This window comes from Microtus pennsylvanicus, chromosome X, assembly GCF_037038515.1.
Source record: "Microtus pennsylvanicus isolate mMicPen1 chromosome X, mMicPen1.hap1, whole genome shotgun sequence".
In the NCBI taxonomy this organism is placed as follows: domain Eukaryota; kingdom Metazoa; phylum Chordata; class Mammalia; order Rodentia; family Cricetidae; genus Microtus; species Microtus pennsylvanicus.
This window is the reverse complement of record NC_134601.1, coordinates 116182004-116205314: the sequence shown is the minus strand read 5'-3', so window position 1 is coordinate 116205314 and position 23311 is coordinate 116182004. Positions and strand designations below refer to the sequence as shown.

The window sequence follows — 23311 nt, the reverse complement described above, 5'->3', positions numbered from 1 at the left end:
ATTCTTCACAGACCTCAAAAGAACAATACTCAACTTCATATCGAAAAGCAAAAAACTCAGGATAGCCAAAACAATCCTGTACAATAAAGAAACTTTTAGAGGCATCACAATCCCTGATTTCAAACTCTACTACAGAGCTACAGTATTGAAAACAGCCTGGTATTGACATAAAAACAGACAGGAGAACCACCAATGGAACCAAATTGAAGACCTGGATATTAATCCACACACCTACAAACACCTGATTTTTAACAAAGAAGCAAAAAATATAAAATGGAAATAAGAAAGGATCTTCAACAAATGGTGCTGGCATAACTGGATGTCAACATGTAGAAGAATGGAAATAGATCCATATCTATCACCACGCACAAAACTCAAGTCCAAATGGATCAAAGACCTCAACATAAAACCAACCACACTAAAACTTATAGAAGAGAAAGTCAGAAGTACACTTGAATGCATTGGTACAGGAGACCACTTCCTAAATATAACCCCAACAGCACAGACACTGAGAGAAACAAGTAATAAATGGGACCTCCTGAAACTGAAAAGCTTTTGTAAAGTAAAGGACATGGCCAACAAGACAAAACGGCAGCCTACAGAATGGGAAAAGATCTTTACCCACCCCACATTAGAGGTCTGATCTCCAAAATATACAAAGAACTCAAGAAATTTGTCATCAAAAGAACACATAATCCAATAAAAAAATGGGGTACAGACATAAACAGAGAACTCTCAACAGAGGACTCTAAAATGACTGAAAGACACTTCAGGAAATGTTCAGCATCCTTAGCCATCAGAGAAATGCAAATCAAAACAACTCTGAGATTCCATCTTACACCTGTAAGAATGGCCAAGATCAAAAACACTGATGACAACTTATGCTGGAGAGGATGTGGGGTAAAGGGAACACTTCTCCATCACTGGTAGGAGTTAAAACTGGTACAGCCTCTTTGGATATCAGTATGAGGATTTCTCAGAAAATTAGGAAACAACCTACCTCAAGACCCAGCAATACCCAAGGGATGCTTAATCATACCACAAGGACATGTGCTAAACTATGTTCATAGCAGCATTATTTGTCATAGCCAGAACCTGAAAACAACCTAAATGCCCCTCAATCAAAGAATGGATAAGAAAAATGTGGTACATTTGCACAATGGAGTACTACATAGCAGAAAAAAAATAATAACATCTTGAAGTTTGCAGACACATGAATGGATCTAGAAAACATCATACCAAGTGAGGTAACCTAGACCCAGAAGGACAAATATCATATGCACTCACCTATAAATAAGTGCCTTTTAGACATAAAGCAAAGAAAAACCAGCCTACAATTCACAACCCCAGAGAACCTAGACAACAACAAGGACCCTAAGAGAGACATACATGGATCTAATATACATGGAAAGTAGAAAAAGACAAGATCTCCTGAGTAAATTGGGAGCATGGGAGAGGGTTTAAAGAGAGGGGAGATAAAGGAAAGAGGAGCAGAGAAAAATATATAGCTCAATAAAAACAATTTAAAAAAATAAAAGAAAAATCTGTCTTCACTAACTTAGGGTTGGTGACTGCTACTATGTTGGCTTTCTCAAGGGTCCATGAGTAGTTCTGTTAAAAAGAGACACACGAGGGCTTGTGACAGTTTAAAATGGCTTTCAGCTAGGGACAAGTTGCCTTGAAAACCGCCCCATGCTACACAAAGACTAACCAGCCAGCTTCACTGCTCTGATAAATACAACAACAACAACAACAACAACAACAACAACTCCTTTTATCGATTGGCTGGGGTGCCTAATACAATCAAATGTATTTTTTATTTTAATTCAGTTATATCTCTAACGATACTGATATGATGGTTTCCTGAGTAAGAAACTTTCAAAGGCTAGAATACTGGAGAACGGAGCTGTAAATCATTGTTGGAGTGCTTACCTAGCATGCTCGTGGCCCTGTGTTAGATTTTCAGTGTCAAAGTCATACATAAGTAGTGGAAGTAGAGGAGCTTGTTCTTGACAAGGGCACCTGACATTTTAGCTTTCTCTAAAGAAGATAAAATTCCTGCCCTTAGGCCTGGAGCTGTGACTTTCTGCGACAAGTGAGGGAAATGGTGTGTTCTGTTATTCTTCACAAAGATATAGTGACAGTCATGGTGACACGTAGTGAAAAGCTTGTAGTCCTGCTATGAAGGAGGGACTGTGTAGACTGAAGAAGACAAGGGGATGCGGGAATGCGGGAGGGTTGATGGTTGGAATCCAGTGGAAATGATATGCACAAGGAATGAGAAAACAAGGCTGGGCTGTTTTCAACCCTTGCAAAGTGAGGCTATGCCACACCACCACCTAGACCCAGGGTCTTTACCGGGGCGCTGCCTATAACTGCCTTGCGAGTCTCATTGGTTTGTCTTCAATGAAGTGACTGATGTGATACTACATCAAAACGATAGTGCACTATATCCCTCTGGATTACCTACAGGGCTCACAGGGGGAAGAGGTATCAGTTTAGTATTATCTGAGGAAGATACCAGAAACTAGCTCACTGAAAAGTGCCACCATGAGTCATGAACTTACTGTAAAGTAGAAATGAAGAGTTTTGGAAATGATCTTGTTGCTCTTGCAGCAAGATTTTCTGGAGACAGTGTGGCACACGTGGAGTCCAAAGCTGCTTTAGAAAGTTGCCAAGAGGAAGCTCATTCAACAAATCTCTACATGAGTACAAGTCAGAGCACTAGAGAAGTCCAGGCAACACACAAGCAAATTTATACATACCCCAGCCAACAATGCAGAATTTAAGGATGTACTTTCGGATGTAAGTATTAAACACCTTGACAAGTGCCAGGTACATGTGGAATGCTTCTAAGCCCATCCATGTGAAGGAGACCAAGAGGAAATAGTGAAGAAATACAGCCACAGAGATGCAGAAACCTCGGGTATTATACAGAGCAATCCAGGAATCTAGTAGGAAGACCAGGTTGAGCAGAAGCAGGGCAGCACACAGTTGGATGAGGATTTTGGAAGGGTAATCCCTCCGGATCTTTCTAAAATGAGAGGACAAGAAAAGAATTAGCATCATAGTCTGGCAAACTTTGTGTAAGAACATTCCTCAGGCTGTCTCAGAGTTTTAAATGATTTATTCGTCAGTATATAGTGATATGTACAGATTTCTTCTCAGAGTGGGTGAGTATTCAGGGGACATTAACATCAACAACAGTTAGGTGGTGGTGGCACACACCTTTAATCCCAGCCCTCAGGAGGCAGAGGCAGACGAATCTCTTAGTTCGAGACCAGCTTGGTCTATAGAGCAAGTTCCAGGACAGTCATGGCTACACAGAGAAACTCTGTCTCAAAAAACAAAGAAACCAAAGGCCCAACAACAACAAAACAACTATCAAATATAAATTGAAGAACTGTGATAATTAATATTGATTGTCAATTTGAAAAAAAAAAAGACTCTAAAATCACCAAAAAGACAAGTCTCTGGATGCAGCCATGAGGGTGGGAGCAGGCTAGCTAAGGTGGGAAACTCCATATTGAATGTGGGTGCCACTCTTCAATGAGTTGGGCCTTAGACTGAATAAAAAGGAGAAAGTGGTCTCAGCACCGGCATTCAACACTCTCAGTTCCTGCTGCTGTGATAACCCCACATCCCTATCATGATGGACAGACCCTTCAAACTAGGAGCCAAATAAACTTTTCCTGAAGTTGCCTTTGTCAGCTGTTCAAACACAGCAATAGGAAAAACAGCTAATATGACAACCATACAGCAAATAGGTCTCGACTTCTAAATGATCTTTTACACGCTGATTGTAGACCCCCACTTTTAAATAGCATGTAATCAACACTACTGAGAGGTCACCTCGCTTCTCCTGAACAACCTCTAGTAGTTCTCACATGATAGGCTGCCACATTCAGATCTTCAAAATGTCAGATTGCTAGATCATCTTACACTATGACTTAAAGTGAGATCATGGAAAAAGAGTTTGAACTATAGCTAAACGTAATGACACAAGGAATGTAGCAATTTGACCTTTTAAGATTTCCTCCTAAAAAGTGATGAGAGGACGACTCCTTCTGGTGCGGTGATGTTATTTGGAGCCATTCCTTGTTTTCACTTTCAAAGCCACACTCACTGATTTTTTTTTCAGTTAAGTTTTATACTCATCTTCTTAATTCCTATACCAGTTAATAAAGTTAATCTTTCACATTTGATCACTGTTATTTATAAACTTAATTTGTGAATTTTTTTGCTTACATTGTACTATGATCTCTTTCAGATTGTAACCTCTTCTCTCTCTCTCTCTCTCTCTCTCTCTCTCTCTCTCTCTCTCTCTCTCTCTCTCTCTCTTCCTCCACTGAATGCTCATGACATACCAGGCACCCATGCTGGGTACAAGGATTGTCATGACACAGCCCTTAGTGAGCTCACAAAATTGTGGAAGGCAGAAGCATATAAACCAAAAACTCACATAGCATTTCATACCAAGATATTATACTATGTGGATATAAAGGACAGGGAATGCTGAAGAAAGGGTTTATAAGTAATACAATTTGGTGATGAAGGTGAGAGCTGCATCTTATAAACCAAATTCATGTTATAGATACTCACTCAAAGGCTATGTAGGTTATGAGAGTAACTGACAGAAAAATTGATGAAAGCCCACAGCCAATATATGTGATAAATGTCAGCGCCATCATTTGACTCGGTGGTAAGGATGTCCGAGATAGGTCCTGGGAAATAAAATATTGCATTCAGTGACCAATCCATTTTAAATATTTGCTATTATGTTTGTTGAATATGTTGTTTCCATTAATAGTCTCATAGTCTGTTCAAGCAACACATGAGATAGGCGCAATCACTTTCATCAGGTACAAATAAGGACATAGGGAGTTCCAGTAACCTACCCAAGGTAGTAGCTAGGAAGTCGAGGAATCAGAATTCAGATTCAGGTCTGCCTGATCCAAAGCTCATATACTTAATCACTGTACCGTAGTGCACTGGGGGAAGCCCTGCATTAGGAGCCTAAAGACTGACATTTGGTTCCTGGCTCTTACATTTTTTAGTCCTATGGCTATGAACAATTACCACAAGTCTTAATTCTAATTGCAAAAAAACCGACCTATGTTTAAGGAATGCTGGGAAGATTAAATGAAATCATTTAAGGATGGGGGTGTGACTAAGTGGAAGAGCACTTGCCTAGCATGCACATAATAATTATAATAACAATAATAATTCTGTTAAAGTGTATTATATTATAAACATTTAAGTGAATTGAAAGCTAAATGATTTGTATTTTCCATTCTAATGAGAATCCCTTACTACTTAAAGGAGAAAAATGTAAATGTAAAAATATAATACATATTTTGTAATGTAGAATATATTTTGAAATGTAGAATAATATTGTATTCTACATTACAACATTAATCTTGAGATGCATTTGGTTATTAAAAGAGTAGTTTCACTGGTATATAACTATTCCACAATATTATGCTTTCTGGTTATCTTTCTAGTCATCAAGAAGAGTAGATATTCTGATATAATGCCCAGATATCCCTCAGACCCAGAATCTAAGGCCATGGAACATGGGTATGTTACCATTAAGATGCCAAAACTTGTAAGATGACTACAGGTACAGACGGTTTCATTCAGCTTCTTGTCTTTGATGGAGCAGCCATCAGATGACCAACCTCCTCTGCCACCTGTTGGCATCAAGAGCAGTATCTGTCCCATCAGCAAGGCCATAACACGGTGGCTTACCAACTTCCCCACTCACTCACTTAAGACCTTGAAAGGGTTTAAATTGGAACCTACCATTTCTGCCCAAGTCCCAGAAGACACATTTCACAGTTAAGTCATCCTGTAGCAGAAAGATAAATCATGGGTAATTAATTTACTGAACTGAAAAGAATTAGGAGAATCAATGCTATTTTTAATTTTATAATCTTCTGCTTGATTTTTGGAGACTTATCATAGGTGATTCTCAGAAGTAAATGACCCCCATATAGGTCAGTGCTTCTTAAAATATCAATCATGTATAGAAATCACCTGAGGGATTTGTTTAAAGAAATGTGATATCACTCTGGTTGGTTATAGATTACTTGCTTAGATAGTGAGGGTATGAGTTAAATCCCCAGCCAATGGGACAGGGAGTACATTCAGCTCAGTAGGTCTGGAGTGGGACCTGGGCTTTTGCAAGTCTAGTCAACTCTCAGATGACATTGATGTTGTAGTTCTGAAGACAACACTCTGAGGAGAAGAGAAGTTGTAGCTGAAGTTCAGTATGAGACAAGATATCTGGAGGTGAGAGTCAGATTTGTAGCCATAGCTCTGCCTATAGTGTAATTCAGCAGTGGCTAAGAGCTTGCCTTTGCCTACCTCAGAAACTACATGCTCAAGGATGCAATGATTCCCAAAGTCGAAATTCTGTACAGCAACAACGAATTGTCTTATACACATCTTCTGTCTCAAATCACGCCCAATAGGCATAGTCTATATAACGTGTCCTTGGTCAGGGAATAAACCAGACAAGCCTCTCCTCACCTGACTTGGGTTGGTGTGCTTCAGCATGACTGTCACGTTTCTTGTTAAGTTCTTGATAGTCACGTTTGCAACACTTGATGATATGACATAGCTGATCAGAGAGAGGTTCTCCAGGGAGGGGTCCTAGCACAACAAAGAATCAGCAAGATGACAACGGGAATGAAATATGATGAGGGTCTTTTAGGGCTACAAGGACACTAAGGGCTATTTGAATTCACATTATTCACAATGGAGGTTTAAAACTGTGATGTAGCAAAGTAACTTTCCCAGGAAACAGCAATTAGAAGTGGGGCTTATTCCACCTCAGTGCTCTAAATACTGAATTGACGGGCACAGCTGACACAAGAGGACCTCATGGCTTTTTAAGGGAATATATAACATTAGTTATTTAAATCTTGTGTCCCTGAGCAAGCTACTGAACTTTCCTGTGCCTCCATTACCTCATCTGTAAAGTGGAGGTAGGAAAAGTTTCCTTCCTACCAAGGTAGGGATTAGAGACAACACTTGTGAGCTCTTAAGGTAGACGCTTGATCATTTGGAAGTACCATAGATGTGTTTTTTTAATTTATTTATTTATTAAAGATTTCTGCCTCCTCCCCGCCACCACCTCCCATTTCCCTCCCCCTTCCCCGATCAAGTCCCCCTCCCTCATCAGTCCGAAGAGCAATCAGGGTTCCCTGACCTGTGGGAAGCCCAAGGACCACCCACCTCCATGGATGTGTTTTTGTAAGGAACATTAGTGTGTGGATAAGAATTAACTACAGAGTTTCAACACTTCCTTTGATTTGTAGCAGGCTCAAGAACAAGTCATGATTAAACAGAATTAAATCACCGATCTCCAACCCAAAGCCGAATCAAGACCAGTAAGCAGCAACTTTACCTGAAACAGGGCAGGGGTTTCAAAGAAATTGAACTGAACCCTGGAAGCCAGTTCTACATCATTAGTTGGCAAATTACTCATCAGTGACGAAGGGAGAGTAATGGCACCAATACTATTCTCAGGAACCTGGGTTTCCAGAGAAACCTGGAGATCAAGTAAGAGATAATAAAAGTGAGTTGGTACAATAAGGTGATCAAAAACACAACTCAGTGTGAAGGGAGGGGCCTGAAGGAGCTTGGTCTGTGATGTGACTTTAGTGTCCCTTGATCCCAGTCCCTATAAAGGGTGGATAGAAAGCACTAGAAGCAGGATTGGTTTTCAGCACCGCTACATAGAGCAGTGTAGTTATAAAACTTCCTAAATATGTTGAAATTCATCTTCATGCCTAGGTCCCCCAACTTCCCAGTATTCCTCCATGAAATTTCATGAAGATACCATTCCTTGCCATCCTTCCACAGACCAACATATCAAACACCACCCACCCACTTTCCACTATCCAGATATTAAAGGGTTAACACAGGCACAGGACCCTCTATGCAAATTATATATTTGTTTGAATGCTGGAGATTGAATCCAGGGCCTCATGTATGCAAAACATGTCCTATACCACTGACTCACATCTGAAAACAACGTCAGCCAGTTTTTATTCTCTTGGTGTTGCGCTGGCTGCTCTGTACACCAGGTTGGCCTTGAACTCAAAGAGCTCCACCTGCCATCATCTCGTAAGTACTAAAATTAAAAGACTCAGATATGCAATCTTTTGAAAGCTGAATATCACCCCTGATAATCAACAGTAATTGCCTCCATCAGGAACCGCAACAGGGACTCCAATCATGCACAAGAAAACGTTTCTATAAGAAATAAGATTGTACCTGAAGATTTGCAGGGTCTTGGGCTGCAAAGGTCATTGAGTTGAAATTACTGGCATTCACTCTGACCACAGCAAGAGCCAAAGAAGGGGAAGTTAGACTGATGGTTGTATTTGGAAAATTCAGCTGTAAGCCAATGTCATCTACCACTTTTAGCAGCCTGTAAAGACAGTTGGCAGTTTTGATTTAGTCCTCTTTTCTCTTTCTCCCCCATTCTAATATAAGGTAGCAACTGGAAATCATTATGGGCCTAGTCCTTGAGAGCAAATACTTGGCTATCACTAGTCACATAAGCAGTATCTTTAGCATTAGCGGGGGTCCTCTTAGCACCCTGTAATATACATTATGTAGGTAAATTGCTATGTGTTGTTAAACGTTGTTAAAAGGGAACTCTTGGAGTAAGGAGGGCCCTCCTGTACTTGACTCCAGCATGTTTATTTCTACAGTTCTCCAAACTGTTATTTAAAGCACCTTTTCCTGGAACTGGCTGCTTCTCTAATTCTGTAACAGGGAGAAAGGAAAAAACCAAGTAGCAAAGTATATTAAAAACAATGTGTCCTTGAGAAGAGCTAGAACTTGAACTATTTACAAGGTAAGTTACTATTGCTTATCTCATAATACAAAAATGCCTACAGCAGGAACTGGAGGCTGAAAGCTCACCCATGGAGGTAGCAAAGAAGACCCTTTCCCCTGACTCTCTCAACTGGGAAATCTAGTGGACTACCTCAGTTGGTTTCTGCTAGATGTTCTAAGTCCCCAATTTGAAAATGTCATCCTTTGCTTCCTTTCTTAATTGGGCTACTTTCATCATTTTTTTTCTGCTGAATGTTTTGAGCCCCCAATTTACTGATGTTCTACTATCTGTTGCTTCTTTCTGTTACCCAATATCTATTCTTGCTTTTGCTTGTTATATGCTTAATAAACTCATTCATTCAAAACAAAGCTCTGCTACTATGGCTCATTCTCTGAACCAGGCAGAAGACACCCTTTCTGTTGGCTAAGTCATACCTTTGAGCCAGAGGGGCTAGCACAGCAGGTGGAGAGTGGAGGAGTTTGCTGACTCGGTTTACCATTTCGCCTGCAAGGTTAGGCTCCAAGCCTCCCAAGGACAACACTTTCTCCATCTGTGAGACTTGAGCCTCTAGGTCAGGAACACTGCTGGTGTTGACAACTTCTGTATTAAAAAAACAAAGTCAAGTTATGAATTCATGATGTGAAAATCACTTCTAAAGATAAAGATATATAGACACTATAATGTGGTCAGCTTACTCTGAGGTATTTGTCCAAAAAAAGCAGATATATGTGTTTAGAAGACGTAGTTGTGATTTTTCATAGTGGCTTTTTTAAAATAATAGTTCTAAACTAGAAATAACCCAAATGTCCAAGAACTGAAAAATGGATGGATAAGTTAGGGTGTCTCCACAATGGAATATTATTTAGTGGTAAAAAATAAATTAGCTACTAATACATTCAACAACATGGACGGCTCCCCACTTGTTCAACACATTATGCAAAATGAAAAAAATCCAAACTCAAAAGGACACATTGTATATTATTCTCTTCATATGACATTTTAGCAAAGTTATAACTACAGGGAAACACAATGTATCCGTGGCCAGGGGTAGAGGTTAAGTTCTGAATTCAAAGAGACACAAAAGAACTGTAGAGGTTGTGAAAAAGTTATATATCTTGATTGTGATGTTGGTTACATGACCACAGATGCTTATCTAATGCCATAAAACTATGAAAATTTCATTTATTCACAGAACTGAAAAATTTTATTGTATGTAAATTATATTTCAGTAGGTCTGACTAAAAATATAAAACCACATCACATACAGTGATATAAATACTAATAATCACTAGTATTTAATTTATATCATTTGGACAGAATTTTATGCACACTACTAGAAGCTTTTTATGAACGAGAAATTATGGAGTCAATGGTCAGATTATCAGCTATATGTTGTTTTTATAGTGTTCAATTAAAAAATTAAACATTAACGACATAAACCTGTCTTTAACAACAAAAATCTCTGTGTCTCTATCTGTATGTCTGTCAGTCTCTCTCCATCTCTCCTTCCTCTCTCTCTCTCTCTCTCTCTCTCTCTCTCTCTCTCTCTCTCTCTCTCTCTCTCCCTCTGTTTTCGTGGTACTAGATATAAAATTTTTTGAGACAAGATCTCAAGTAGCCAAGGCTGCCCTTGAACTCCTGATCCCTGATCATCCTGTCTTGACCTTCTAAATGCTAGAATTACACCACACTCAAAACTTTAAAAACACAAAAATGATTCTTAAATTTATCAGTAATATCTGATTTCTTATTTTACATATTCCTTTCTGGTCTCTATCCATGTGCATCTATACTATTATGAACACAGAGTATTTTACACTAGCCGTTTGTTGGGCCTTCATCTCTTCACATCAAGATTTTAAAGTATCCTCACATTTTTTTTAAAGATTTATTTATTTATTATGTATACAACATTCTGCCTCGATGTATGCCCGCACGCCAGAAGAGGGCGCCAGATCTTAGTACAGATGGTTGTGAGCCACCACGTGGTTGCTGGGAATTGAACTCAGGACCTCTGGAAGAGCAGCCAGTGTTCTTAACCTCTGAGCCATCTCTCCAGCCCTCCTCACATTTTTGTACAGCTATTCTAATGGTTCACGTCGTTGCACGGCCATCGTGTTGAGGTAGCATGTCTTATATAATCACTCTTCTCTTATGGAGTCACTAAGCTTTAGTGACTTTTTAACCACTAGGTTACACTCTGATGAGCATCTGCTATGCATATGGTGCTACTCTTCTGCTGTCCTAAAAGTAGAAGCATAGGCTCAGGGTCCTCTTGATGGGGTAGTCTGTTTGATTGCTTCTAAGAGCCAATAGGAATAGCTATAGAAAAAAAATACTGTCGGCCTAGGGCAATGAATTTCAGTTGTAATGTATTATTCAGCCATTAAACCTTCTCTTCAATTATGATTCCATAATTTTGCCTAAAATTTCTACATTTATTTTAAACTAATTTGAGAACAGTGCTTATTGGGAGAAATAGTAAGTCACCTAGAAGAAGCTCCAAAGCCCCTTGGAGATGCTGGCATGATGGAAGAGGAGCACAGATCATAACCTGAGCTCCATAGTAATATACTAAATTAGGCTTTGTTTCCCATCTTCTAATTTCTTCTTCTTCCTCCTCCTCTTCCTCTTCTTCTTTCTTTTTTTGTTTCTTTTGAGACAAGATTTCTTTGTAAACCAGGCTAGCCTCAACCTCACAGAGACCCAAGTGCTGGACTTAAAGGTGTGTGCCACAACAAACCCATCCTCTGATTTCAAAGGAAGGCCTGCTTCTTATTCACGGAACTAAAGTTCCAGACACTCTGGAATACTCTGTGTTCCTTTCCCTCTTCCCTTTATTCCCACGCTACTAAGCCCACGTGGCTCCTGGGAACCGTTTGCAGTGTCCATGGCTTTTCCATATATACTATTGCTCCTAGTCAAATGAAACTGGCATCAGTTATCCACACATCATCACATGGAATAGATCAGAACGTGCCAAGCTGTTCATTTTAACTTTTGGTGCATGTGAGGTCTTAAGCCTGGGTCTTCCAAATGTTTCAGAAGAGCGACTTAAGGGGGTCTTATCATGTGTCTTGATTTGCAAGGTGGCAGCTGCATTGTAGGAAGCCCAAATCCCAACATCCATGATCAGCTTGGCTTCTCATATTTACCTGTCTCACTAGGAGGCATGTTGATGGTGACCACTTTTTCAGGGTCAGAGGGTGCGGATGTGGTAAGAGAAGAAAGGGAGGACTGCGTAGGTGGCAGGCTATGGGGAAGATCAGTTTGGGGCAGAGAGGAAGAAGCAGCTACAGGTTGAACAGGCATGTCAATGGCAGGACTGGAAACCAGGGAGGCTGCAGGCTGGGGAGATGAAAGGTGACTCTCTTGTGCCAGAGAGGGTGTGCTTGGGGTCACAGAGGCATGATCAAGGGGTTCATCCAAAGAGAAGTCACTAGCGACGTGGGTCAAAATGGTGGCCTGGGGTACAACTGGCAAGGGCTTGCTGGATAACGGTGGGCCATGTGGCTGATAAGCAAGACAGACAACAGGATCCTTCAGTTCGCTAAAGGACAAAATCAGAGAGACACATATGAGACACCAATAAGGTACTGAGGGCTGAGTCACCACTCCCAGTTGCTTTATGGTACCACCAAGTTAATAGGGTTTCAGGCTAAAAGACTGGACACTTCACATTCTCTTGGCCTCTGACACTGCCTTCTGCCCCTGCTTCCTTCATACTTCCCAGGGAGAGAAATTAGCATTACTCTACAAATCGCAATGGTGATTTCCTGATAGACATATGGCTGCTCTACAGCTCTATATCATACTAACTTTCACTCGGTTGAGGGGATCTTGTAACATTCTCTCTGTTCCTGGATGAGAGACATATGAAATGTCCCATAACCCACCTGGTTTCATTACACTAGAAATCTGTCTTAACTAATTTCATATCATTGTAGCCAGGTACAGTGGTCACTAGCACATGTAAGTGATCAAGAAATATTGGTTGGATAAAAATATAAACCAAGCTGGGGCCAAACAGTTTCTGGCTTGTCAGCCAACTACCCTTCAATGTTGCTTAAGTTCAGTAATACTCAACCTTGGCTATACATGAGCTCTATTAGAAAACTTGGGAAATCATATCCACACAGATAGGCAGACAGACTACATTGCAACTTGAATAGATTTAGAGTCAGCTAGAAGACACCCTATATCTATGAGGGTGTTTGCAGACAGGCTTAACTGAGGAGAGAAGACCCACTCTGAATGTGGATATCACCATACCTGGGCTGGGGATCTGGAGTAAAAAGAAACCAAGAAGAAAAAAAAACAAGAAAAAAAAAAGAAACCAAGAAGAAAGCAAGCTGAGTACCAGCGTTCGTCTCTGTCAGCTTTGAGACTGTGGGTGCAGTGTGACCAGCCCCCCTCACACTTGTGCCGCCATAACAAACTGAAAAGCAAAATGAATCACTTCTCCCCTTCAGTTGCCTCTATCTGGTATTTCGCTCCAGAAATAAGGAATCTAAGATAGGTAGATAGAGGACGAGATAGAGGACACAGAGTTGCGTGGCTTACCCTCGTACCGCATTCAGTCGATCTTGGGATAGAGTGTAAGGGATCTCAGGTGAACTTCCTGGTCATCAAAGGTTAAGAACTCACCTACTATCTGCACGTGATCCATCTGTCTTAGAACACACTATGGAGGAGTAACCAGGGTGGACAATAAACACCCAGGGATGTCTCTGGTAGATCAGTTTTAGATGGAGACAGGAAACCGATGAAAGTATGTTCTTAGAGCTTCTCTTAGACAAGACGAGGGAGGATGGTTATATTGAGGAGCTGTGCTGGCTAGTCTTATGTCAGTCTGACACAGAAACTAGTTATCTGTCTTAAAGAAGGAAACCTCCATTGAGAAGATGCCTCTATAAAACCAGATGTGAGGCATTTTCTTGATTAGTGACTGACTGGGAAGGGCCCAGCCCATTGTGGGTGGGGCCACTTCTGGGCTGCTGGTTCTGGGTTCTATAAGAAAAGGCTGAACAAGTTATGGGGAGCAAGCCAAGTAAGTTGCACTTTTCCATGGCCCCTGCATCAGTTCTGGCCTCTGGATTCCTGCCCTGTTTAAGTTTCTGTCCTGACTTGCTCCAATTATGGACTATGATAGGCAAGTGCAAGCCAAGAAAACCATTTCCTTCCCAACTTGCTCTTAGTCATGGTGTTTCATCGCAGCAACAGTAACCCTAACTAAGGCAGGAGCTTGAAATAAGCATAACCCTAAGGAAGTGTCGGTGGACTGGGCTGTAGCTTTGTTAGTAGTGTGCTTGCTTAGCAGGTATGAAGCACGGGGTTTGCTTCCAAGCACCATATAAGCTGGCGACCCTGGCATTTGGGAAGGAGAGACAGGAGGCTCTGGAGTTCAAGGTCATTGACTACATAGAGACTATAAAATTAGGAGGTTTAAGACATGAAGTCCTGTCTTCAGAGGGAGCAAGAGAGTGAGACAGAGACAGAGAGATAGAAAGCCAGAGACACAGAGACAAAGAGAGCCCTCCGGATTATTTACTCAATGCCCATGAGAGGCCTTTCTCTTTGTCATATACTACAGCAATCCATCTGGCCATGTTGTGGAAAGGGGCCATGCAAAGTGTACATGCGGCTGTCTTTAGGACATAGGGAGCCTGCAGAAGTCAGACTCCCACTACAGGCTGCCATCATAGGGTTCCGCTAGAAAGAGGCTACTTTAGATTCCCATTGGTCATGCTAGTTCCGACCCTTCAGCCCCTGAGTGAAGCAGCCAAGCCAACAACGGAGTAGTAGGATGGCATAACTCTTCAATGCTAGGGCCTAGAGGCCCGTCCCATACAGCTGGTCTGAAATTCCTGGGACTGAGCACCGGCCTGAGTGTCACTTTGAACATTCTTCCTGGCAGAGGGTGGCCTATGTGCAGTCACGTGCATCTGCTGTGCACTTAGCACCTGATGACTGCTAAGGAGCTCTAGACCCGAGTCATCACCACCTATACCCAAACCTAGAGCAGCCCTGGCACCCTAGAAGGGTATTCCGGCACATTAGCATGTTTCCAAAGTGTCCCAGATGTTTCTAGCAATCCACAGGATGCAGTGATCATACAGTTCCAGCTCAATAGCTCTCACGTTTGGCTTCACATTAGAATCATCTCACTCCGGGTTTGTAAAAACTCAGAAGCTTGTGCTATACCATACCAATTTCTGAAGGTAGGAGGCGGGAACTGTTTTCGTTTTATCTCCCCCAATGACTTATGCATAAGGCCATGGGTAAAAAAAATCATTGCATCACTCTATTGCCTGTATCCTTAGTCTTCAAAGTGGGGGTAAGAAGAAAAGTATACTGGCGCACATCTTTAATCCCAGAACTGGGGAGACAGAGGCAGGCGGATCTCTGTGAGTTTTAGGCTAGCCTGGTCTACATAATGAGATCCAGACCAGCCAGAGTTACATGATGAGACCTTGTATTAAAAACAAAACAAAACATCTATGTCAAAGTGGGGTTCGGGGACCAGCAGCACTGGCTTCCTCCAGGAGTTTGTTGAAAATGCAGAACGGGGAGGAGGCAGAAATCTTTAATAAATAAATAAAAAATAGATAAAATAAAAAATAAAACAATCAAAAAAAAAGAAAGAAAATGCAGAATACCAGGCTCACCGGGTCACAATTCACATTTTAAATGGTGTACAGGGACCGATGCATATGGGAATGGTTGAGACGGATTAAATTCACTTTCTAATTTACAGAGACTAGTTCATTTCCCCACATGACCCAAGACTTTGAAGGTAGAAAAGCACCTGCTCTAGAACGAACGTGGATGTGTGGTAGAGAACGAGGGCAGTGACCAGGCATGAGCCTGATTATGCCCTGTTTTCTATGGCCTGCTTCCTCCTAATAACTCTGAATGGACAGCCTTTTAGAGGGGATGGATGCTGTCTTAAGAGGGATGGCTTTTGCTCCAATTCTGAAATCCTATCCTCTGAACAGTTCTCACCATCTCGCTTAATGGAGGATGTTACGCTTAATAGGGCATGTTTCTCTTCAGTCTTTATTGCAAAAATGATACAGATCTTTCGAGAATGTTAACTATCTCACGAGCCCAGTGGTTTTTTTTTTTTTTTTAGTTTTTCAAGACAGGGTTTCTCTGTGATTTTGGAGCCTGTCCTGGAACTAGCTCTTGTAGACCAGGCTGGTCTCGAACTCACAAAGATCCGCCTGCCTCTGCCTCCCAAGTGCTGGGATTAAAGGCGTGCGCCACCACCGCCCGGCCGAGCCCAGTGTTTTAACATAGCCCAGCTATATGACCCATTTTGGGCTGACAGGGTTCACTTAGCCTTCTCTTCCCATATGAGAAGCTTCAAATTTTAAGTTATGTATGTCTTTTCTCTTTTATTAAAAATAAACTTTTGTCATACAGTATATTCTGATTACAATTTCTCCTCCTTCAACTCCTTCCAGATCCATATTCTTTCTCCCAGCATTGAAGGAACAATAATAAAACAAAAAGGAACAAACTGAAATAGGAACAAACAAAGAATCAGAAGAGAAAGAATCAAAGAAAAAGCATGAAAAACATGTATAGATGCAGACACACGTTTCCACACATAGAATCCCATAGAAACATAAAACCAGACATCATAATATACATACAAAGAACCCACACAGTTAAAAATACCCTAACTATTGTTTTCTGACCATAGAAAATTCTGTAAAGTAAAAGAAAGAAAAGGCAGAGAAGAGGAAAAGGAGAAGGAGGGAATGGAGATAATAAAATATTCTGGCAGGTCAGTCATGGGTAGTCATGTGAATATTTTCTTTGGTTCATTCATTTTTTTTCTATGTCTATTTTGTTATACTCATGACCACATTATATGTGACTTTTGTAATCTTCTTTCCAGTTCCCCTCCAAAAAGAATTGCGTTTATAGAAGAGATTCTCAGTTTTGATTGTACATTACAATCGCCGAAAGTGCCTTTATCCCCTTTAGTTTGCATTTTTGAGAGAGGGTCTTAATCTATGCAGTCCAGGCTGAAATTCAGACATACTATGTGACTCAGGGTGGCCTCAAGCTCAAGGGGGAGCCTCCTACCGCAGCCTTTTGAGAGAAGGGCTTTAAAGCCTTAAATACCCAGGGTATATCTCAGCTCATTCTGCGCCAGAATATATATCTGAGGGTGGAGATTGGGAATCAGCATTTTCAAAAACTAAAATTTGAGCTAAGTTTTGGCTTATAGAAAGATGGCCAAACAAGAGTTCCACATGTCCTTCATCCAGCATCTTCCAAGTGTCTTTACAAGATTGAGAAACACTGTCTTTAGACAGTGGTCCAAATGGAAGCTCCACAGAACAGAAAACCGTTTTCTCTAAAATTGAAAGCTTCTCTTCAGTCTGAAAATCTTGATCATCCTTAGCTACTGTGGTGATATGGCAGAAAATGCCTCCCCCCATAGGCTTATAAGGAGTGGCACTATTAGAAAATGTGGCTTTGCTGAGGTAGGTGCGGCTTTGTTGGAGGAAGTGTGTCACTAGGGGGCAGGCTTTGAGGTCTCAGATGCTCAAGTCCTGCCCTGTGAGGCCACCTCTTTCTGCTGTCTGCAGATCAAGATGTAGAACGCTCAGGTTCTTCTCCAGTACCATGTCTGCTTGCATGCACCATGCTTCCTGCCCACGAAGATAATAATGGACTGAACCTCTGATACTGTAAACCAATCCCAATTAAATGTTTTTTTTATAAGAGTTGCCATAGTCATGGTGTCTCTTCATAGCAATAAAACCCTAAGATAGCTAGTGTGGTGATTAAATATTATATGTATATACCATTTTATTACCACATATTATTAGTTTCTGCTATTTATTTACTTATGAGAAGCTCAGCAAAGTATGTTACATACCACTGCAGTTTTTCTAATTCTTCTGGTGAAGAAGGGCAGGGAGTCTTGAGAGAACAGCAGCACTGTTCTAAAGGGGACAAAAAAAATAAAAGAAAAAGGAAATGCATGGTTAAGAAGAAAACAAAATCTGGGTGGTGGTGGCGCATGCCTTTAATCCCAGCACACAGGAGGCAGGCGAATCTCAGTGAGTTTGAGGCCAGTCTGGTCTACAGAGCGAGTTTCAGGCCAGCCATGGCTACGCAGAAAAACCCTGTCTCAAAAAACTAAAAGAATAAAGCAAAATAGAAGCCCAGACTCATATAATATATGATTATTATACTGATAGGTTGTGTTTTTTAAAGAGTGATTGTCTAGAATCAGTGATAAAATTTATTTACTGTGTTTATATTAACAATTATATATAAAATACATGCTAAAATATTTATTGACTTTTTTCTGTTTGGTTGTGTATTTGCAATATCTGTCTTCAGAAACTCCCAAGAGGGAGTAAGAAGTAAACATATCCTGGAGAAAATTAGCTTCAGTGAAACAGACCAGGCATAGAAAATCAAATATCACGTGATCTTACTTTACTTGTGGAGTCTACAAAGGTCAAACTCATGGAAACTGAGAATGAAATTGAGGGTTACCAGACCATTTCAAATGAAAAATTGGAAAACTTTTGATTATAGGATAAGAAAATTCAGTTAGACTTCAAGAGACCTATTATGTGACATGGTGACTATAGTTACTGTATTGTATACTTGAAACCTGCTGAGAGTAAACTTTAATGTTTACTCATCTCAACAGAAAAAAACGTAAGCATATGAGATTATGCATACATTAACTAGCCTTCCTTAGAAATTCTACAAAGAACACCAAAACATCAGTGTACACATAAATACACATAGCTTACTTATTGATTAAAGATGAATCAGACAAGGCCTAGCAACAATCCACTGAATACTCTACTCAAAGCCCTCCATCTCAATAGAGGTTTTAAAATCATGTTTTCAGACAATATATTGATAGTTTATACGAAAACAGGAAAAAAAGAATCTTTTTAGACATAAAAATTCACACGAAAAAGAGCACAGCCGCAGACAGAGACATCTTACCCATTGGCCAAATCTGTACAGTTGTGAAAGTAACCATCATGGCACACACATCTGTCGTATCGTTCAGTTTTATTGTGAATGTACAGTTTAATGTGCTGTAAAGAGAAACACAGACAGCCAATGTTAGTATGTAGGGATAGTTAGTATATATATTGGAAATGTGTCTATACTTTGTAATTGATTTTGCAAACTCAAGAGTGAGGAAAGGGACACTTAAAAGTGTTTCCTTTGCAATATTACCCCAGTAGCCTTACAAACACCCATCTTGTAGAGTGTGGTGGCTATTATTGGTTGTCAATTTGACTACATCTAGAAGTAACTAAAATCCAAATGGCTGTGAAGGATCTTTTCTAAATTAGCTCTTTGAAGTGTGAAGACCCACTTCTAGTCCAGATCTTTGAGGTGGGAAGGTCCAGCCTTAATCTGGGCCACACCTTCTGCTGGCAGCCTACGTAAAGAGCAAGGGAGAAGGAAGCTTGTTCTCTCTTTGACTGCTTGGTATCACTCTCAATAGCAAGTTCATTTCTTCATTGACATTAGAGCCTACTTCTTTGGGATTCCAGAGTATACTGATGACCAGCTGAGACATCCAGCCTTGAGAACTGAGCAACTACTGGATGCTTGGACCTTCTTGTGGGAGAAAACAATTGTTAGAATAGCTGGACCACAGTCCACTAGTTGTGTGTGTGTGTGTTTTATAAGTTTTGTTTCTCTAGAGAACCCTGACTAATACATACAGTCTGTACTTTACCCTCAAAACTCTATTATAAGAGACATCAGGCTCACATTCACGGATTCTTCAGACCAGAGACCTGCAGTCCACACCTGGCTTCAGGTTTGTTTTGCAGGCATGCAACTTGGCAGCAAAGATAAGCACCTTGACATTTTTAATTTTTGCTATCCCCCCTAAAAATCTTGATCATTTGCCTAGTTCCCCTAGACATTTCAAATTTCAGCATAGACAACTTTCTAAAAACCAGTCTAAGATAAATGGTAAGGTCTCTTAAATCCCAAATCTCCTTGGAATTCAGTCTAGATATCAGATGACTATTTAAGCTATTCTCTCCATTTCTAATGACATAGGTAGAAAGAAATTAATGCTGAAAGTATTGGGGAGAAAAAATGAAGTAGATACCCACAGTATGTAAGAATCCAGCATATAATTTTATGAAAGACTTGCCATAATTTGTGGTCATGAATAGTTGATGGATGAAAATTGACATTTTATAGGGCTTTGAATACTCAGGGTTCTTGTAGTGAGTTTACCACTTTACAAGTCACTGACTATGCAGCTAGGGACTCCAAAGGATACAACTTAAAATAGTTACCTGTATAGCCCCCAATAATTGCTTCACTCCTGCATATACTGTTTCCCATCTCTAGTTTTATGCTCAATGTGGTCCTGCTCCCTTTTCTCCTTTCCAAAGCTCCTCATTGTAAGTCTTCTTTTCTACCTGGCATTTACCTTGCTTGACCTAATATGAGCCACTTCAGAGTTAAGGACACTGATGGCCCAGGGAAATGAGAAGAAGGAGGTTGACAAAGTAATTTGTATTTATAAAAATATGAATATAAAATATCACTGGTGTTTATGTTAGAGGAAAGTCTCTGAGTTGAAAATTTAACTAAGCTTCCTTGGTGCTTTATTTCCATAAATGGAGAAAGGATTCCTATAAAAAATTAAAAATAACTTACTTTTGGGTCTCTGCTGTAGCACACACTATAAAGTAAGTCTGAAATAAATAAATAAAAATATATACATTACTTCATCAGCTAGAAATATCAGAGAATATGATCCAGGGCTAATCACAGAATTTTGGAACCACAACTTCTGGAGATATTGTACAGCCCTGTTGAGTTCCCAACATAGTATATTCAGGCCATACACACTCTGTTTGGCTGCCCCAGTGTCAAGAAAGCTCACTTGGATACAAGTTGGCTCAATCTCCTGCAGATTTTATTTGAAGAAACTTTCAGTCTTACCTAACAGCAATCCTACCTCCTCACAGTGGCCACCCATAGCTCCTAGTTCTGAGATTCGGAACAATGCAATGGGTTCATTCACCGTCAGATAGATTTGGGAGAACCTGAATGTGAATCTCCAAGAACACAGAATTCCATACACTCCCTTGAAATAATGACAAACACGGTAAAGGGTATACTATGGTTACCTCACTTAAAGTCTGTAGCGTTTTGTTGAGCTCTGATCGCCTGTTAAGAGAATGAGAGAAATTAACATGAAGGAGACCATTCGTGATGTGAAATTTGAAACATGTAGCTTTTTAAACAGTTAGATTGAGCATGTGGTATGTACTGCTTACAGTGTTCACTCTGAAGAGACACGGGGTATAATGAGAGATTGCTATGTAGGGGCAATCAATTATTTATAAGACAAGGAAAACTAACCAGATGGGAGATGGATCAGCCCTAGCTAAGAGCAAGATATAAATTATGGTTGAGCAATCATGTAATTCATTAGGCTACTGCAAACCCCAAGGCAGCTTCTTTTGGCAGACAGCCAAAGGAAGAGCTGGCCCGGGGCAAAGACATCTGAAAAAGGTAAGCCACTCATCCCGGGCCTCTGATTAATATCTCATCTGCCATCAATGGACACAGCCTTCTCTCCAAGACTCCGGCCCTGTCTCCTCCTCCTCCAACTCCCCTGTGGGGATTTCTCTCCTACCTGCTCCTACAATATTTTCATTTCTTTCCGCAATGCCCATTGTTCCTTCTCTGACTTTTAAATCACTGTCGTTTCATGACAATATGAACAAATGGTATATAGTAATGTGCATCCCATCTTCTGACAGTGTGGCATAATGTTTTCATCTACAAAGTTCATATTTAAAAAAATATGCAATCGAGTTACCAAACCAAGTCTAATGATGTCTTAAGTATGTTTGGAATTTTGTGCTGGGCCTCTTTTCATAGCTCTCCTCAGCCGCATGCGGCTTGCTGGCCTTAAGTTGAATACTCCTGCATAAAGTCTGGACTTGAACTTGTCTAACAATAATGCTGGATAATGAATTGTATTAAAATTCAAATACAGATTCAGATGAAGCTGTTGTTTAATTTCAGAGCAGCAGAGGGAACAAGCTCAGGGGACTGTTAGCTGGCAACAGATAACTGGTTAGTTTGCTAAATAGGCAAGAACCAATTTTCTCTGTATCTTTTACGTTGCTGTATCCTATTCTTGGTCTCCAAAAGCAAAAACTAGCTCAACTGTATCTTTCCACATGGTGTAGATGAAGTTTTAAAGCAAACAGCACATCACTCACTTCAGTTCGCTTAGAGACCGGACTCCAGTGAAAGTGCCATTAGCCGTTTCTTGATTCTGTTGGAGGAGAGAATTCATTAAGAAAACAAAAAGCACCATCTTTAAACACATTCTCTGACAAGTTTCGTTCTTATCCACACAAAGAATTACTCCCTAGAGAGTGAATCCTAACTCTCTAAACTAGTGATGATCAAACTGAACTGGCATAGATAATGGGGGTACCCAAGAGTGCATCCCTATTGCCTGAGCCAGTCTGGCTTGATTTTTAAAGTGTCAGAGTCAATGAGTTCTGTATTTCTTCTGTTCAAGGGTTTTCCCCAAACAGTCCTATTAAAGCTCTCCTCATGACAGGTTTCAGAGTTAAAGTACATCAGTGTAGAAAGGGAAATTTGACTGTGTCATTCCTGTATTCCTAACACCCAGCCCTATAGTAGGCATTTAGGAAATAGTCAAGGAATGAACAAACACATTTGGCCTAGATCCTCTGGCTCAGTTTAGGTTGCCAAGGTGTGCATCACTGTATTTGGTTCTTCCAAATGGGGAACACAACCAGATCTGGAAAATTCTTATTAGACTCAAAATACATATACATACATAAATATATACATATATATTTGTTGCTAGGAATTTCTAAAGTCATTCAATACTTTTAACTGGTACTAGGACTGTGCAAAATTACCATTCTTATTCAGCAAGCAAACCCAATAAAAACTAAAATAGAAGTATTAGAAAAATAACATTATTATTATGAATTTAAGCCCTTAGCACAAAGCTAGAAAGTCAAGGAGACATATTTTACTTAAAGTTGTTCATAAATCAAACATATCAAGAATCACAAATAATCTGAATCTTTGGAAAATCTTTAAACACATGGAAATATATACTTTGGTTGGAAGATTGCAGTTAAAGAAAATCTTGAAAGCCTACCTGGGTTACATTGTGGGCGTCATCATACTGAAACACTATCTCACCTCTAAAAAACACTAAAAATAAATTTTCAGAAAGAAATGTAAGACTTGTGTCCTTATAGTTTGAGAATTAATACAACACATTACAAGGTCATTGCATTATTTTATAAAAAGTTTAATCATAATCTTCAATTTGAATCCTACTCCCCTATTGGTGGTTTATTCATTGCTTGCCAACAGAATTTTCAGAAGATGGGAGCTGTAAATTTG

The 23311-nt window shown here is 40.2% G+C and overlaps 1 protein-coding gene across 3 annotated transcripts in view; it reads right to left on the bottom strand.

Annotated features, from left to right (window-relative positions):
* Positions 1-23311, bottom strand: part of Adgrg2 (adhesion G protein-coupled receptor G2) — a 131811-nt gene that overhangs the window by 14733 nt on the left and 93767 nt on the right. For all 3 annotated transcript variants that reach the window (XM_075957802.1, XM_075957800.1, XM_075957801.1), the window contains 15 exons: positions 23061-23116; positions 22135-22190; positions 21028-21067; positions 20552-20589; positions 18857-18951; positions 17760-17826; positions 12013-12407; positions 9292-9457; positions 8287-8443; positions 7415-7558; positions 6535-6657; positions 5806-5851; positions 5590-5693; positions 4603-4724; positions 2766-3034 (listed from right to left, as the gene is read on the bottom strand). In XM_075957802.1, coding sequence (XP_075813917.1) covers positions 2766-3034; positions 4603-4724; positions 5590-5693; positions 5806-5851; positions 6535-6657; positions 7415-7558; positions 8287-8443; positions 9292-9457; positions 12013-12407; positions 17760-17826; positions 18857-18951; positions 20552-20589; positions 21028-21067; positions 22135-22190; positions 23061-23116 — 1878 coding nt within the window. The remainder of the gene's footprint in view (positions 1-2765; positions 3035-4602; positions 4725-5589; positions 5694-5805; positions 5852-6534; positions 6658-7414; positions 7559-8286; positions 8444-9291; positions 9458-12012; positions 12408-17759; positions 17827-18856; positions 18952-20551; positions 20590-21027; positions 21068-22134; positions 22191-23060; positions 23117-23311) is intronic.